The sequence below is a fragment of the Sus scrofa genome, chromosome 1 (genome assembly GCF_054392235.1).
Source record: "Sus scrofa isolate SSC_HxYL_T2T_F1_AM1 chromosome 1, Sscrofa_HxYL_maternal_Yorkshire_Landrace_v2.0, whole genome shotgun sequence".
NCBI lineage: Eukaryota > Metazoa > Chordata > Mammalia > Artiodactyla > Suidae > Sus > Sus scrofa.
The window spans coordinates 241,309,744-241,329,188 of record NC_139383.1 but is presented as its reverse complement, the minus strand read 5'-3'; the positions used below and the strand labels follow the sequence as shown (position 1 = coordinate 241,329,188).

The 19,445-nt window shown below is 39.0% G+C and overlaps 1 protein-coding gene across 3 annotated transcripts in view; it reads left to right on the top strand.

Moving 5' to 3' along the window:
* GNA14 (G protein subunit alpha 14) overlaps positions 1-19,445 on the top strand; it is a 203,432-nt gene that overhangs the window by 58,977 nt on the left and 125,010 nt on the right. Inside the window, exon 2 of one of the 3 annotated variants that reach the window (XM_084967637.1) lies at positions 1,570-1,746. The exons of the other annotated variants lie outside the window; for them this stretch is intronic. Within the exon in view, the coding sequence (XP_084823763.1) occupies positions 1,740-1,746 (7 nt within the window). The 5' untranslated portion in view covers positions 1,570-1,739. The remainder of the gene's footprint in view (positions 1-1,569; positions 1,747-19,445) is intronic. 3 annotated transcript variants of the gene reach the window in all.

Sequence of the window (19,445 nt, the reverse complement as noted above, 5' to 3'; positions counted from 1 at the left end):
AGGAAGAGGCAGAGCTAGAAAATGCCAGTGGGCCACTCCTAGCAATAACTTCTGTCCAAATACTTCACTGTTGAGCAAGTTGGTACTTGCTATTGACCTAAAGAGATTAGTCAGCAGGCCCAAAGGAAATATCAAATCTCATTTTCATCTCTCTGGGAGACTGTCATGAAAATATCTGTATCTGGGGAAGAACTTGGTGTCTACTCAGCATTTCCTGCTGTAAAAAGAAACCTTAAATGACTAAAGGAGGGATAAGTCTTTGAAAAGCTCAAGACCTGGGTCTGCAGACATGAAGATTTCTTTTGGTTTTGGAAAGCTAAGAACACTTGAGAGAACTGGAGAAACTTGATTCTTGGGAAATTGAAAGAATGTGCCCCAAGGTCACTGAATGGTCTTGAAACAAGCAGCTGATCTCTGGTTCCAGATCTTTGTTCTTCTCTGTTGTTGGGATGGACAGGACTGGGGACACCCTGCTTCCTAGAGCTTTGAGTCCCATTAGCCTTGGAGTTTGGGGGGAACAGTTGCAGTATATGAGAGAGAGCGAATTGTTCATGTTGGCACAGTCTCTCTTTGAAGACAGTGGTCAGCTCCACCCACTCTGCCCCTTTGCACCCAGCCCTGGAGTGAAGGCCCCTGATTTGTTCAGGATGCCAGAGGACCAGCATCATAGTCTCGTATCCCAACTTTATAGAAGTGGAAGAGGAGTGATCCTGGTGAAAGAGAGTCCCTCCCATCTCTGCATCTCACTCCCAGTCTCCCAGACAGGATGCCCAAAGAATAGGACAGAAGCAGTGACCCAGCAGTTGCCCAGACATCATGACTAGTGTTACCTTATAGTCTGAGATAAGGGACACAGCATTCTGAAGGCTCATGAAGATTTTTTTGGAGGATAAGAGTCAGCTTGGAAGGGTTTATCATTTATGAGAATGATGGATCTCTGATTTTACTGGAGTGTTTTAGGTGCCCCTCTCACCCAGCTGGTCCTGTCCTTTTTCTGATAATGAATCCTCTTTGTGTTTGAAGGCTATTTCTTTGTAAGAACAAAATCTGTGCACAGACGTGGTGCTTGGGGATTTCAACTAAACTACATTATGGGAAACAATTAAATGAGAATGAGGTTTTAAGTGAGATCAATGTTGGGAAAACAGTCATTACTGTTTAAACTGAGAATCTGAGTTTACTTGCATGAAAAAAAATTTTTCACTTTCATTCAGTTTTTAAAATTTTGTGAGTTTTAAGGCAGCCCATGCTAATCTCTAACTTAAGATTATGGTGGTGTTCCCTGGTGGCTTAGAAGGTTAAGGATCCAGCATTGTCACTGCTGTGGCGTGGGTTTGATCCCTGGTGCAGGAACTTCTGTATCCTGCAGATGCAGTAAAAAAAAACAAACAAACACGTGACAAAAACTTATTCTTTTCATGTTACAGATGAATATTTTTCACCATTATGCTTATTTCAATGGCTGAGTCATACTGGAAACACAATGTAGAACAGGTTTTTCAAGTGTTATAAAACTGTCATTGGCCCTAGACATAATACGTTTTTTTTTTTTCTGGAATTACGTGACAGATGGAAGCCAAAGAGCCACCAATGCAGCAGAGTCCCGAAGGACCTTAGATAAAAGTGAGGCAAGACTTCATCTTGTTGATAATCATTCATTTTTTCACTCCCTCACCTTGGTCTCCTGTTTGTGTGTTCTGAGGATGAGTGCCTTCATGCTAAAGTGATACGAATTCTTAATGAGAGGTGGGTATTTGTGACTTCTTTGTTTACTTCCATAAAAAAATGACTTCTTGGAGAATAAGAGTTTGGACATTATTATTATTATTATTATTATTATTATATGGTGAGAGGGGAGTATTTGTGACTTCTTTGTTTACTTCCAAAAAAAAATGACTCCTTGGGGAATAAGAGTTTGGATATTATTATTATTATTATTATTATTATTATTATTTTGCTTTTTAGGACTACACCCATGGCCTGTGGGGGTTCCCAGGCTAGGAGTCTAATAAGAGCCATAGCTGCGGGCCTGTGCCACAGCCATAGCAACGCCAGATCCTTAACCCACTGAGGCCAGGGATCGTACCCGCAACCTCATGGTTCCTAGTTGGATTTGTTTCTGCTGAGCCACGAGGGGAACTCCAACTTTTGATATTATTTGATGGGAAAAACAAGTTTACTGCAGAGTTGTGTACACAGCTGAGTCAGGCACTGGGGTACAGAGGCTTCTCAGAGCCTAGGGAAGTTATGAGCTCACCCTCAGCCTCCTGGAGTTCTGATAGTGTGACCAGCAATTCCAGAGAACCTCTTTCAAAACCTTTTTCTGTCTGTCTGCTTCTGGGCTCTACAGAGCACTCTTTGAAAGTGGTCAATAAATAGGCAGGTTCCCAGAGTGTTTAATTTAGAGATAGGGACTATCAGTAGTCTAAAGAGGCTATGTTAAAATGATTCCAGTTGTGTTGATGATAAACTAGCTGTGTCCTGAGAGCTCTTTTGGCAAAGAGAAGTCTTACCTGACTGATGTCAGCCTTAGCCAGAGGAGAGCACCATTGGAAAATTGTTGGACTTGGATGTTTTTAAAAACCCCTTGACTTGACCCCATTAAAGGCTTGTGGCTACCAGACTTACTCATTAAATGGCTGAATAGATGAAGGGTAAGCTATGTTCAAGGTTTGAGAACTATAGTCTTTTATTGCTGTACTAACCAAACCGGCAAAGCTCCCAGCTTTCATTTAGGGGAAAATGGGATTGATGTGAAATCTTTCTTTGAAATGTAGAGTAGGACAGTATGGGGCAGATACTCTTCTTTTCACCAAAGAGGTAAGTTCAGGTTTCAGACTTATATAGCTTGGTAATAAGTAAAAGTTCTTGAGTGATTTTGTGATTTTCCCACAGTAACCATTTTTCCCCAAGTTTAATTGATTTACAATGTTGTGTTAATTTCTGCTGTACAGCAAAGTGATTGTTATACACATATATAATTCTTTTTAAAATATTCTTTTCTATTATGGTTTATCATAGGCTATTGAATATCATTCCCTGTGCTATACAGTAGGGCCTTGTTGTCTACTCCCTCTATGTATAATAGCTTATATCTGCTAACCTCAACCTCCCACTCCCTCCCTCTCCCAACCCTCTTCCCCTTGGCAACTACAAGTAAGTTCTCCTGGTCTGTGGGTCTGTTTCTGTTTTGTAGATAGGTTGTGTCATATTTTAGATTCTGTATATAAGTAATATCAGATGGTATTAGTGCTTATCTTTCTGAATTACTTCATTTAGTATGATAATCTCTAGTTTGATCTATGTTGCAAATGGCATTATTCCATTCTTTCTGATGGCTGAGTAGTATTCCATTTTATATCTGTACCACATCTTCTGTATCTATTCATTTGTAGATGGACATTTAGGTTATGTCCATGTCTTAGCTATTGCGAATAGTGCTGCTATGAATATAGCACATGTATGTATATTTTTGAGTCATGGTTTTGTCTGAATATATGCTAGGAGTGGGATTGCTAGATCATATGGTAACTCTATTCTTAGTTTTATGAGGGACTTGCATACTGTTTTCCATAGTGTCTGTACTAACATTCCTACCAACAGGGTTCTCTTTTTTCCACACCCTGTCCAACATTTTTTATTTGTAGACTTTACGATGATGGCATTCTGACTGGTGTGAGGTAGCACCTCATTGTAATTTTGATATACATTTCTCTAATAATTAGTGATGTTGATCATTAACTCTTCGAACAGCCCATGGATCGTATTAGCAAGTGCCTTTGTTTCTAGCCTAAAGCACTTGGTTTCCAATTGTTTGTAGAGGGCTAAAAACATACCTGCTCTGAAGGAAAATTGTTTATGATGTATTAGGTTTTGTGCATGCACATACTGCAACCTTATGCAAAATGTTAGAATTTAGCAAAGAAGAGGCATATGTGTTTCCAAGCTGTTTGCTAATAAGGTGGTATTCAGATGTTTGGCATTTTCAAGTTAATGTATCAGGCTTATATTTGCATAATGTCATTTGCTCTGGAAAATGCTTTCTCTGTTTCAGAGAATAGTCATCAATTGGGCAAGTTTTAAAGTGTTCCTTCAACCCTTTATTTACTGATTTGTTATTGGACGGAATCATGGAACATATAGCATCTCAGTAGAAATTTGAGGGAATGAGTGTAGGTTTTTAGATCATGGGAAATACAGGAAATTACTGACTGGACAATTGAGTTGTGGTAATGATATAAGAAATGTGGAGAGAAAGGTGGGAAATTTTAACTCCTAGGCTGTATCTACTTATTGGGGTTATAACACCACATTAACTCATTTTTAAAAATAAAGCTACACAAATGAATCAACTAGAAATCTTCAGTGGTAGTATCATTAAATAGATGAATCTTACTCCATGAAAATAGGCTGTTTCTCAAACTATTTCACTTCCATCTTTTTAAGCAGAAAAATAACTATAAATATTAATGCTTTCAAATTTTGGATGGGAATTATCTTATACTTTAAAAAATTCTCTTAATTTAAAAAATTTAAAAAATATTTGGGACATTATCATTACTCCACCCCCCCAAAAAAATTTGGATTTTCCAAGAGTACCAATTCTAATTATTTTGATCATTGCCCTATCTTATCTCTGGACAAATAGCAAAGAATCCTCTTTCTTTCAAAATCTCTCTCCTTAACAAGCCATAATATAGAACTGGAAATAAACATAACAGTAGAAGAATTTTTATATCTCTCAAGTTAAAAGAAAAAAAAAAACATGCAAGTGTGGAAGATTTTATCACCTTTAAAATAAATGCTCATTTTCCCTACCAATTAAAAGTTCCTTGCAGTGACATTTCAGTACCACGGACAGCACCACCTGGAGCTACTGCCCCCTCCCCAGTTTTAGTCAAGCCACACCTCTGGTCTGACAAGGGGGGTTAGGGATGACTGTGTTGCCATAAATTGTACTATACTTGGCGTTATATTAAAATCACCTGAAGAACTTGAAATATCCCAATGCCCAGCCCTGACTACCCTGACCAATTAAACCAGACTATCTGGGGTGGGTCCCAAGCATTAATTTAACTTATTAAAGCTTTCCAGTCTTAAAACCAATAGCAAATGGCAATTTTTAGGAGATGGGGTGGCTTTCTTCTAAAACTGGGATTTTCAAACTTAATTGTCTCTTCGAATTACCCAGGTAGCTTAAAAATAAAGTCATTACCTGGGCTTGTCTTTAGACCTTGGGCTCTGAGTTGGAGCACAGACGTCACTAGATTTTTTTTTTTTTTATCTCCAGGTGATCCTAATTAACAAGGATTAATCAACAGCACTTCACAGTAAGACCTGGAATTGTTTCCATGTGGAAAGTTTAAGCAACTTTAATATTTCAATAGGAGCCCCACACTCTAGAAGGAAGCAATGTCTAGTTTTCATGGCATTGGACATGACATTGAGAAACTTGGACTCTAGCCAGATTTGAAATCAAATGGTACCTCAACAGCTACTTGCTTCACCTTATCTTGACCAAAGCCCCAACCCTAAATTTTGAGTAAAGCATGAAGCATGAAATCATAACCTTCTCCCAACTTGTTCACAAACATTATCTTCTGTTTCCAGCTAAGACTGGTGATTTCAAACTCTCCTCTAGAGAAGTTAAGTTTCCTTAATAATCTTATTTTCTTTTCCCCCAATGGAGCATGTGTCTGGCTAATTCACTCCTTTTTAACAAGTTGGGAGTGTGTGGCAGACATTCATGTTCACCAAATATTTTATGTGCCCCTCTCCTGTTTTCCCTCTTCCCTTGGTGTTATATTGGAGCCATGTGACTCATGCAGTCTCCTCTGGGACAGTGCAGTTAGGAGCTTTCATGCCTCCACATTTTCTCTGCCTTTGCTGCCTGAAGGTTGGATGGACCACTCATTGCTGTAGCACAGTTTCAATATGGAGGAGGGCTGCCTGCTTATATGAGGTTGTGAATAAGAAAGCTACCAAGATTATATATCAGAGCTTCTCTGATGTGATGGTTACCGTTAATTATACATAATGAGATTCTCAAAAATCAGTGAATATTCTTAAGAGTGTCAGTTGATAAAAATTCTTATTTTCCCACCCATTATGAAGTAAGAGGGGAATATGCAGGTACATCAATCCTTATGTTCCTACCTATTTAAATTAAGAGAAAAAACAGTATGTATAATATATGGATTCCAGATTGTATACAATTTTTTCTTCCATTATTTTCAGCAGTTCTACTCCTGTGTACATTCACCCATCTTTTCCAGATTCACAGAGACCTGGAGGAAAAAAAAACTTTATTTCACTTGAAATTACCAAACAAGTTCTTTAGTTCAAAAGTAAGGCAAGGAAAGTCATGATTCCTTTCGACTTTGCCTTGCCTTTTTCTTCATACCTTAAGTACCCATAACGTCCAGCATATCATTCTGTTCCTGAGACTAGTTTTTAAATGAAATCCTTGTTTATATTCAGTGCTAGCTGGCTCCCCTGTGTTTCCTGCAGGTGCACTCTTGTGCTAAGTTCATTGTGTGCTGCATTCCCCTCCTCCCTGAGATAGAGGTAGTAGGATGCCAACCCCCAAATTCCCCCAACCTCTGGTCTAGTGACCACAGAAAAGCAGACACAGGTTGTACTTAGAGGGTACAAGGAGTCCAGTTGTTTTTGGCCTCTGACTGTCTTTGAGCCGTGATGGTTCTCCATTTGACATCAAGCATCTGAGTCTCTTCAAGGTTTTGGTGAAAGATCTTCCTCATTCTGCTGCGCATCCCTTGCCTTCCCTCATGCCCACTTCACTCCATCATAGAGTCTGCTGACACCGTAGAAGGGGAGCCAGCTAACGTACATTCAATTCGATACTGGGATATAATCGACATTTGAGCATAGGTCGATTATAACCCAGTGGAAGCTGAAGCCTCAATCTTCACTGCTACTGCTCCCCTCTTCTGCATCCTCAACATCCTTTATTCAGAAAGATTCGAACTAGATTACTCTCTGGCAGTTTTCAAGGTTTGAGAAAAGTAATTTCCATGCAGAGTATTAAAGTAACCTATAATCTAATTTTAGCTGAAAAAATGTCACTAAGTATTCATTAGCACTAACAGTGTGTTTCAGGGCTTATTATTCATGGCTTATACCTGTAATTCCTAATCACTTATGGACCTGTGCTCATCCACATGTAATATTATCTTCATGAAACCAGCCATGGAACATTTAGCAAGTTATTGCTATAGCTCATTAAATTATGACCCCAAAACATTCTGAAGTGTCCTGTGTTCACCCTGGTAATTGGATGTGGCCTGACCTCATTTTTAAAATGTACAGAGTCCCCAGGAGACACACAGGCAGCAGGTTTTTGCAAGATCTGCAAGGCTCGGATTGCCGTTTAGGCTAATTTATTGCTTTAAAATATTTGATTTCTTTGATAGACTCCATTACCTTGGCTAATTCAAACTAATTTGATTTTTTTATTTGTAGCTAGTTAGTTTTAGCTTCTAACTACAAATTAAGAGTCTGACAAATATTTTTAAAAACTGTGGCTCACAGGCCACAGATCAACTTATTGCATATTGAAGCAGAATTGCCTCTTGTAAGATATCTTTGGAAGGTCCTTGGAACTAAGGTCCCATTTCATATTCTGTAGAACTAAGTATATATTTGTTTTTACCTTTGAAAGAAAGAGGCGGGAAGAGACAAATGTCCAAGGTAAGACTGATCCAAGATAGGAAGAAGATGGAAGATTTGTCTGAATATTTATTTGATATTTCCCAGTTCATATACTTTTACAGATTTTATAATTTTACTTTTACACATTTTATAATCTTTCCTTCCTCCAAGTTAGGTCTCTGTTTCTTCCACTGATATTTTTTTCTTGTGAAACATTTGCTGTCACTATGACTGTTCCTTTTTCAAATCCTTAGCATTCACTGTCCCAGAAAAAAAAAATCTCTCATTGTCCATGAAGACCAAATACCTGCTTATAGTTTTCCAAATACCTGCTTTTCCTGCTTCACCGAGAGTTTTCAGGGGCTTTTCAGTACATTCTGCTTAGGGTTTTTCCCATGTCCTTTGGCCTCAGTCACCTTGTTCACTTGTTCCTCAGTGTTGCTAGAACACCAGCATTTCCACACTGAAAATACGCTCTAGGTGAAAACAGATAAACAGATTCTCCCATCAGGTGACACCCAAGCTAGCATCAAAATCAAGGACTCCTGACTTTTTTTAGTCCACCCACAACATTCCTCTAGCTCCAGAGAGAAAGGACCAATGACTATTTTCTTGGCTTGTCTATAAATGGAGGCCTCAAAGTCACTGGATTTACATTCTCAGGATAAATGTTTAGTTGCAGGTTAAATAAAACGTGCATCCTACTCTTTTATATTCTCATCCTCCAGAGATTGGCATATTGTAGGAGCACCAGAATGATTAAATGAGTGAATGATGGAATTGAAAAGCAAAAGGGCTGAAGGAAAGCAGTTGCTACATTATGTTTTAATATTTCTGTAGCTTTTCCCACTTAGAAATTGACATAATGCTGACCATTTACTTAAATGACTATACTGTTGAGGACAAATATAAATGGCAAAATGAGTATTTTTTCTCATTCAACTATTAATTGCCTGTAACATGTAAGCAGCACAGGCTGGCCTTTGCCCCATGCTGTATTGGGGGGCCTGGTCTCTAGCCTCAGTGTCTCCCAGTCTTTCCCTCTCGTTTTGGTTTCACCGTTCCCCATACCCAGTTGGATCCTTCGTAAAGCTTCACTGCTTCAACACTCTGTTGTACTCTTTTGCATGTAGCCCTGGGCAACCCTGGGTAACCTCAGTTTGAACCACTTCTGACATCGTGTTTGTGGGAGCCAGGCCCTCCCTGCCACTCATCACTGTTTCTGGGGACTCCCTTCTTTCAATCTAATAGCAGCGGTGTCAAATATGTCATGCCCTCGGCCATTGTGCTCCCTGCTCCAGAATAGCTCTGTGGCTTAAATGAGCATTACCCTGAACCTCTGGTGGACATCAACACCCCTTCCCTTTTTGAAGGCTCCATCTGTGGTCATCCTCCTGCTCTAATCTTGCTCCTTCATTGATCCTACTTCTTGATCTTTAGAATCACTCTTTTCTCTGAATGACTTCCACTGAGTGTCTTTTATTGCTGAAAAGAAATCCCTTTGCTCTGCTGCTCTCTTCAAGCCACCAACAGCCCGTCTCTCCACCTCACTTCTAAAATATTGAGAGGAGTTCCTGTGGTGGCTCAGCAGTAACAAACCATGAGTAATATCCATGAGAATGAGGGTTTGAGCCCCAGCCTCGCTCAGTGGGTTAAAGATCCCGTGTTGCTGTGGCTGTTAGGTGGACAGCTGCTGCTCTGAGTCTACCCCTAGCCTGGGAACTTCCATATGCTGCATGTGTGGCCCCCAAAAAAGAAAAAAATAAAATAAAAAATAAAACATTGAGAGAAGTTCATGTTTGCTACTCTTGCTTTTTTCTTTTCCAGTCACTGTGCCCGATACTCTTCTCCTTGAGGCCCTTGGGGAACCTCTCTTCACCAAATCAAAGGCACTGTCTCATCTTTGTCCATAGCATATGGTCCCACTACCCACCCCTCTCTTCTTGACATTGACTTTACTTAGCTCACCAGGCAGCACCATCTCCCAATTCTCCTGTACTCTTTTTTTTTTACAGGATCCTGCATTGGCTCCTTGTCTTTTTATGCACTTCTCTTTTCTAAGTTTGCATCCATTGGGAGGAGTTTTTCTAGTGCCAGTTAGATGCATGTGATTCAATTTCTCATCCCTTTTTGTGCAGGGCAGTGACCTGGGCTCCTCTCTCCACACAGATATGAAAGCTTCAGCTCCATTTCTAATGGCCTGTGTCCTGAGCTTCTTAACCTATTGCTCTGACACTTAATTCCTTCTGTTTATGCCAGCTGGGAGTCCCCTGTTCTGCTTTTTCGAGCTTGGCTGTGTATTTTTGTGGTGTTACATTTGATTCAGCATTTTTATGAGTTTGGAGAGTTGGTGAAGGCGGTGTTTTTTGGTCTTATTACTTTTGTCGATATTATTGACTAGGGGTTGCCAACATCTACTTTCTAAGGCACTGATTTGATTTTTTTTTACTCCCCTTTCCAAACTTTTGACTCTCTGTTACATCCAGACCAAAATTCAAACTGCTTGGCATTGAAGGTCACCTAAGCCTGTAATAGTTAGACCTTCACCTTCTTTTTTCAAGTTTGTTTCTTGTCACATCTCTCAGATTTTTCAATGATTTCAGTCAATGATCCCAATATATCCTCTGCCATCTTTTTTTAAAATTTTTAATTAAAATTTTTTTTATTTTTTTAAATTTTCCTCTATACATTATTTTTTTCCCTACTGTACAGCATGGTGACCCAGTTACACATACATGTATGCATTCTTTTTTCTCACATTATCATGCTCCATCATAAGTGACTAGACTGATTATTAGAGAAGTACAAATCAAAACTTCCATGAGATACCACCTCACACCAGTCAGAATAGCCATCATTCATAAGTCCACAAATAACAAATGCTGAAGCAGGTATGGAGAAAAGGGAACCCTCCTACACTGTTGATGGGAATGTAAGCTGGTACAACCACTATGGAGAACAGTATGGAGATACCTTAGAAATCTATACACAGAACTACCCTCTGCCATCTTTATTTCTTAGAGCCGCATTGTCTAACAGAAATATAAATGACCCATAGAGATAATTTCATTTTTAATAATTTTGTTGGAGTATAGTTGACTTAAAAGATTGTTAGTTTCAGGTGTAGAGCAAAGTGAATGTTTAATGTTTATGTATATCCATTATTTTTCAGATTCTTTTCCTATATAGATTATTACAGAATATTGAGTAGAGTTCCCTGTGCTATATAGTAGGTCCTTGTTTCTTATCTAATTTATATATAGTAGTGTGTATATGTTAATCCCAAACTCTTAATTTATCCCTCCCCCCTCATATTCCCTTTGGTAGCCATTGATTTGATTTTCTAAATCTTTGAGTCTTTTTTTGTAAGTTCTTCTGTATCATTTTTATTAGATTATACATATTAGTGATTTCATGATATTTGTCTTTCTCTTTCTGACTTAACTCACTCAGTATGATAACATCTAGGTCCATCCATGTTGCTGCATATGGCATTATTTCATTCTTTTTATGGCTGAGTAATATTCCATTGAATGTATGTACCACAACTTTTTATCCATTCCTCTGTCGATGGATATTTAGGTAGCTTCCATGTCTTGGCTATTGTGAATAGTACTTCAGTGAACATTGGGTTGTATGTATCTTTTCCAGTTATGTCTTTCTCTGAATAGATGCCCAGGAATGGGATGGCTGGATTGTACGGTAGTTACTTGGTTTTTAAGGAACCTCCCTACTGTTTCCCATAGTGGTTGTTCCAGCTTACAGTCCCACCAGCAATGTAAGATGGTTCCCTTTTTTTCCACACCCTCTCCAGCATTTATTGTTTGTAGACTTCTTAATGATGGCCATTCTGACTATTGGGAAGTCGTACCTCATTATAGTTTTGATTTGCATTTCTCTAATGATTAGTGATGTTAAGCATATTTTATTGTGCTTTTTTTGGCCATCTGTCTGCTTCCTTTGGAAAAATGTCTGTTCAGATTTTCTGACCATTTTTTTATGGGTTGTTTGCTTTTTATATTAAGCTATATGAGGTGTTCATATATTTTTGAGATTAATAGATAATTTTAATATCCTGTTAACATTTTTAGAAGCACAAAAATTAAATACATGAAATTAATTTTAATGTTTTTTAACTCAGCATATCCAAATTATTATAAACATGCATTCAGTATAAGCATTATTAATGAGATATTTTACATTATTTTTAAATACTAAGTCTTTGGGAGTTGCTGTTGTGGCTCTGTGGTAATGAACCTGACTAGTAACCATGAGGATGCATGTTCAATGCTTGGCCCCACTCAGTGGGTTAAGGATCTGGCATTATTGTGAGCTGTGGTATAGGTCACAGGTTCGACTCAGATCCCATGTTGCTGTGGCTGTGGGATAGGCCTGCAGCTGCACCTCCAGTTCGACCCCTAGCCCAGGAAATTCCATATGCCATGGGTGTGGCCCTAAAAAAGCAATAAATAAATAAACTAATAAATACTAAGTCTTTGAAATCTGGTATGTTTTTAAAGCATTCCCATTTTGGACTATCCATATTTCAAATGCTCAGTGGCTACATGTGGCTGATAGCTACTGTATTGGATGGCACAGTCTTAGAGCATATATTTAAAATGCTTCACCTACACCTGCCAAATAAGACCCACCTTAAGTACTACTTTTTCCAAGATACTTGTCGAAACTTCCTGTTGGATTTAATCTCTGTCCACTCCAAAGTACTTTTAAAATTCCTTTCATTAAGTATCACAGCCTGTCTTGTCTACATTTATTTAAGTGCTTACCTGTCTCGGAGATGGTGAAATCATGGAAAGCATGGGGAATCTCTGCTAATAGGTACAATGTTTCTTTTTGGGATAATGAAAATGTTCTAAAATGAGATGATGGAGATGATTGCACAATTTAGCACGTATACTAAAACTCTTTGAATTTTACACATTTATTGTATGCAGGTTATGTCTCAATAAAGCAATTAAAATTTGGGAGGAAATTGCTTTAGAATTGGGGCATACATATTTATTTGTGTACCTTAAAGAAGTGGCTTCTGTTGAGCTGTCTCTCCCTTGCCATTGTCTAAGCTCCTCGGGAGCAGGAACCATGTCTGCCACGTTCACAGCCATTTCATAGGACTTGACAGAGGTAGGTGCTCAGGAAATCCATTGATAGGGATAGTTCTGGCCCCTCCAGCACGGGAGAGAAGGAGCTAAAGCACCAGCCCCATCTGGCATTGTATTTTTTTCCTTCCCTAGTTGTGCTATCTCAGACACCCAGGTGGCAGTGACCTCAATGCCACTGTGCTAACAGCACCAAGATCTTCTTGGCCCCTTTTGTTAGTTCCCACCTCACTGCCACGATGAAGAAAAGAGCATGCATGAGACATATTTCAGAAGATGTTAATAGCACAAGTAAGTTCAAGCCACCCTCTGTAGGGAAGAAACATTATTTTTTTCTATCCCATAAAAATAGGCCAAAGAGATACAGTTAAGCTGGCTATTCAGCCAAAAATGCATCTGAAGCAGTAGAGCTCTTTAACGAAATAAGAGAGCACATGGGACTTGGGTTTCTCATCAGGGCTCCATGAAACAGAGGCCCTTTCTGCCTGGACACTGGTGATCTTGTCTGATGTGAGTTCCCCTGAGACGATGAAGTAGCAGAGTGCTCTGCTAAGCTCAGAAGTGGTGTGACATTCTATTTCCAAACTGAGTTCCATGAAGGTTTTCTGAAGGGTCACTTTGATGTCTAAACTGCATCTTTGGAACTGACTAGTATCCATGAGGATGTGGGTTCAATCCTTGGCCTTGCTCAGTGGATCACGGATCCGGCGTTGCCCTGAGCTGTGGTGTAGGTCACAGACATGGCTTGGATCCTGCATTGCTGTGGCTGTGGTGTAGAGTGGCAACTGTAGCTCTGATTTGACTCCTAGACCAGGAGCCTCCATATGCTGGGGGTGCGGCCCTAAAGAGCAAAATAAATAAATAAATAAATAGCATCTTTGCCACCTTCTCTAGGTAGCTGAACGGGGTTTGTTGGGCACAGCCCCATTTCCTCTGCAGCAGGCTGCAAAGGGTGAGCAGTGGCAGAGTGAGGAGGGGCCCTGTAACAGACTCTGAAGGATATTATAACCCTACACCCCCCCCCCACTTTCCTATACCCCAGGAAGGCACTCTCAGCCTTTCCTCTTCAGAATAGCTCTTGAGAGGGACTCTGCCCACCTCCCACCAGCATATCCAGTACTTTGAATTTGGCCAGGTCCTTATTTATGCTTCTGAATCAAATATTTGGTCTAACTTCTGTGCTTTTTCAACCTGGGTATCTGGTTTTCTCCATCTTGCATTCTTTAATCACGTGTTGCGTTTACATTAGCTGTGCCAGCACCTGTGCTGGGAGCCGTGGATGGGATGGTAAACTAGAAAGGCATTCTCCTTCCTCAATGTGCTGATAGGCTAATCTTTTCTCTGTCTTTCTCCTCCTCCTCATTGTCCTCCTCCTGCCCCTCTTTTTTCTTTTATTATCTAGAACTTTTAAGGGCCCAAATATGAAAGTCAGTAGATATCAGTTTAGATCAGGACATGGTAAATGTCATCATGGCCATGGGTTGAATACTTTAACTCTGAAAACGCCCCTACCAAAACCAAACAAACAAAATAGATATATATGTGTGAGTACCTTAATTTTTTTAATCTTCTAAAAAATTGTTGATTAAAGTATAGTCGATATGCAATGTTTCTTCAATTTCTGCTGTATAGCAAAATGACCCAATCATACACACATATATATATACATTCTCAAAAAATATGTGTATGTGTATATATATTTATATTTATATATTTAAAGCTGTGGGGGGAAATGGTGACGTCAGAACTAATTGTAATAGTTTCTAGCACTCATCTCATTTTGCATGCTCTCATACTGAGAATGCATTCGTGATTAATATTCACTCTGGACAGTTAAAATTAGTTCTTTATGAGGCGTTCATAACAGGGGAAGCTTATAAGAGGCACGATTCTCCTGAAAAATGTTTATGGCTGTCAAGTACCTTAGGTTTGTCAGGCAGAGAAGTTGGGACATGAAGCATGTTTGCCACAATTTGCAGTTTTGTAAATACAAAAATTGAAAATTGGAGAAGGTTAATAACCTTGCTTTCTGAAAAAGATTAGTTAAAATGCAAATATGGGAAGAATGCATTTCATAACAATGTTACCTCTGGATTTGAATAACAGATTGAGGTCGGTAATGTGTTTCTACGTGCTGACTTGTTTGGCAGGATCACCTCTAACGAATAAGTGGATGGTACATTTGAGAACAAACACCTGGCCCTGGCACATAACTTGTATTTTCAGTTACTACATATGGAGGTCATTCAAAGGGTAACCCTTGCTGGGAAAACACTGCTCTAGGGCTCTTGGTGTGGATGAAGATAAATACAAGTAATTTTTGAAAAATTAGCGAAATATTTGAGACTTGTAGCTCATTGTCCCATGATTCAAATTTTCACCACATTTGAAAAGCAGAGAGATATACTAGTTAGTTGTTTAGTTTAGTTAGTTATAAATTAATAATGCTAGGACTCCAAATAAATTAACAATGCTAGGACTCCAGACGAATTATGTTCTGAGAGCAAAGAAGACCATTTTTTAAGGGGTGGGAGTAAATTAAACCTCCAGACATTATTGAAAACTCTGGAACTTAAGAGGTGTATTGTCATTCTTGTTGGTGAGAGTAAGAACTCAGAACATTTAGTGGACATGTTGAAGCCTTTCGATCTTTTCTCAGCCAGGTTTAATTTTTGTTCTTAAATGATTAATTTGAATATTCCCACCACGCCCTGCTGATGGGAAATGCTGACTGGCACATCCTCTCTGGAGGGCAGTTTTGTGGTGTCTATAAACATTTCAAGAGCAATTTTTTGATGTAAGATTCCCCCTTGGGCAGCAATCCTACATGTGGACAACAATTGATGAATAATTGGATTTCTCAGCCTCAGCACTATTGATATTTGGGGCCAGGCAGTTCTTTGTCCTGTGCACTGTAGGATGTTTAGCAGCATCCCTGGCCTCTACCCACTTGATGCCAGTAGCAGTTCCAGTATGACAGCCAAAAATGTGTCTGGTCATTGCCAAGTGTCCCCTGCAGGGCAAAATTGCTTCCTGTTGAGAACCGCTAATGTATAAGAATGTCTACTGGGGCACTTTCTTTGTAATGTCAAATGAACTACAAATATCCTAAATGCCCATCTTTTAAAATAGAACCATTGAGTAGAAATACAAGGTGAGCCATGGAAATAAATTTTATATTTTCTAATCATTGCATTAATAATTAATAGACATGAAAAAAACCAGCTGAAATTGTTTTTAATGCTCCCCCCCCCTTTTTTTTTTGCTTTTTAGGGCTGCACTTGCGGCATATGGAAGTTCTCAGGATGGGGTTGAATCAGAGCTGCAACTGCCAGCCTGAGACACAGCCACAGCAACTTGGGATCTGAACTATGTTTCAACCTACATCACAGCTCATGGCAATGCTGAATGCTAAATCCACTGAGCAAGGCCAGGGATCAAACCTACATCCTCATGGAGGCTAGTTGGGCTTGTTACCACTGAGCCATAACAGGAACTTTCTTTTTTTTAATGCTGTATTTTATTTGTTACATTAACCTTTGAACATACAATTAAAGTAAAAAAAATTATTATATATATTTTCTTAGTAAGTATTCAAAATCTGGCATGTGTTTTATACTTATGGCCCACTTCAACTCATACCAGCCTCACTCACATATTTGATAACCACTTGTAGCTAGTGGCTACCATATTGGACAGCATGGATTTAGAAGAATGGCTTCTAAAAATAACTGTGGCATGTGCCTACTGTGCAGCAGTTACGAATAATGAGGCAGAGAAGTACCACATGGAAAGAGCTCAAAGGCATATTGTTAAGGAAAAACAGAGCATCAGAGCAATATGTGTGGTATGATACATGTTAAAAATTATTTTGAGAAATGACATGTACATGTATTTTCACATATATGTATATTCACTCATATACCAGTGAAAATACATAGATATGTAAATAAATAGAAAAATTCTAAAAGAGCACCCATCCCTGAGAGAGGATTGGGGTTTGAGGGGAGGAGTGGAGGTGGCCAAGGCAGGATTTAACTGTTATATTTTAACCTTTTGTGTATGGAGAAATGTATTCATGTATAACTTGTGTAATAAGTGCTTTAAAAAGTGAGCTCATTAGGTCTAAGCCTCCTAACAGCCTCTGGGTGCCACTAGTCTCCAACCTAGGCTACACCTTAGAATTACCAGGGGGCTTTCTAAAAATAGCCTGCCTGGATCCCACCTTGGAGCAACTGAATCAAAATCCCTGAAGGTAGGCCTTCTGTTGTAAACTCTTCAGATGATTCTAAAGTGTGGCCATTATTGAGAACCATGTAGAAGGTGGAAGGTGTGTCCTTCAAACCTGTGGACATTTCTCAAGAAAATAATTTGATAATGATCTGATGGAAGGTACTCTTATGCACTAGTGAGGGTTTTTTTTTTTTTTTTTTTTTTCTTGTTTTGGTTCTGGTGAGGGTTTTCTCTTATTGAATAAATGCAGATCCATATTTTAAAAATAAACAGATCTAATGAGCTGTGAGGGATGGCTTTGACATTGTTTTGTGGAAATTACAATTCCTGACAAGACTCTTGCTAATTTATGGCCATCCAACTTCAAGTTTGGCCAAGAGGGTCTGTAAAAGTAACGGTGGTCTTTCTTTAGAGTGATTCTATGTGAACTCTAACAAATGAACATATATGATGTTGCACTCCATAGAAAATTGTCTAACAGGCAGTTTACAAAAGACAGGATTATACAGACTTGAAAATTATTTAGAATCTTGAGCTCATTGTCACCATTTGAAAACATGAGATTAACCCTCCTTGGTGTTAGAAAGTACCACTTCAGTTGGCCTGATAGGAAAAATCTCGTCAAAAATTTCCTATTGCTGTTTTCTGCCTGAATGCATGGCAGCTACAATGTGAGTGCCATCCAGGGTGAAGCCAACATAATTTCATTTGACAAGATAAGCCCCTCTGAGGATCAGGTGTATTTCACACTTGATCCAGGGTCAATATTTGTTTGGGATGCTGTTCTCATACTTTTTCCCATCATTGGTCTCCTCTGCTCTTAGAAATGAAACAAATCAGTGTTTGTTAAGACTTTTAGCCATTATCTGTCTGTTTCTAGCTTTGAAAATACCCAGAAATTGCCTGATTTACTGAATGCTCCCTTCATTTGTCCTGGAGTTGAAAGGAGTGCACTCTTGTCACCATGGAAACAGCCTTGCATCTTAAGAGAACTGATTCAGTGCCTTGCTCCTAATGATAATATATAGTGTGAGCTCTGAAGAGAGCAGGAATCTACATTAGATTCCATCGTTGAGATGATGGTGACCTTTAGATCCATGAATCTCTTGTTTGTTTTCAGTCCCTATGCTTACATTTGCTGGGCAATTAATTGTACCTGGTAAGGGTTTGATATTTTAATCCCTTGTGTCTGAGTTACTGCATTTGTGTGAACAACCCAAATGCTGGATTGGTTTCATACAGACTCAGAAGTTCCTGAGCATTTGATAATAGGTACCCACATTTGCTCTCAAAAACCTAGAAATCTGATAGTGGGATCTAATTCTGGCTGGGGCCGAGTTAAACCTGTTAAGACCTATAGGAAGCCCCATGATCTGAAAAGGGTTGATTCAGGAAAAAGACTACTTGAAGTGAGCCAGCTTAGAATGGATCCCCCCCATATTCTATTTAATTCATATTAAATCCTGGAAGTGAGGGTGCCTTAACTGGCATTTCATTTTGAAAATTAAAACGAAAATTATAAAGTTATTTGACCTTACAATTTAAAGAGGTTAGGTTATAATATCAAGAATAGTTGTAAATATAGGTTGTATCAAGCATGAAACAAATACGGCATTTTAAAAAATATTTATATGCACAACACCCAGTCATAAGCATGTGTAGATTTTGATACTACCTCTCAACTCACTACCTACCCAGTAGACACAAGTGTGATATTTTTTTGTTGCAAAATTTCCAGCAGAAGTGTTTTCTGGCACATGGGACTTTAGTCACACACCTAGTAGATCCTTTTCAGTCATTCAAACAACTTCTTCACCCCAGTAGGCTTCTGCCTCTGTTTTTCATGTTACTTTCTGCTTCCTAGAATAAATCCCTTATTATAGCTTTGGGGCTCCCTTCTGTCCCCTCCTTCTCCCTCATATGTGATCATCCGTTCAGATTCTGTCTCTTCTTCAAGTAGCTTCCTTGCTCTCCATGCTTATCCCCCATTCACTTTGGGTTGTCCATCCCTATTATGACTATTCAGACTCTACTCTTCCTTTCTCCCTAGACTTCCCATAGCACTTATCTGCACTCACTGTGGCACTTGATCACAAACTACTTCCTAACCTTATTTAAATGATGTGTTGTTATGTGCCTTGCCCACTCACACAGTGTCTTTGAGATAAGGGATGGTGTGTCTTCAGGACCCTAGCACAAAGACATAACATTATGGGATCATAAGGTTCCATTGTTAAGTTTCATCAGTGTTTTGAATTCAATAATTTCTGAGTTTGCTAAATACATAGTGTTAGCCTATGATTTTGCTTTTTTACAGCTGCTTAAGTTTTCTAATGAAATCTCATAAGCAGCTATTCCAGAAACATCTACAAACTCACAAGATATTAGAGGGAATCATTTCTGAATATATATGGGTAATTCATG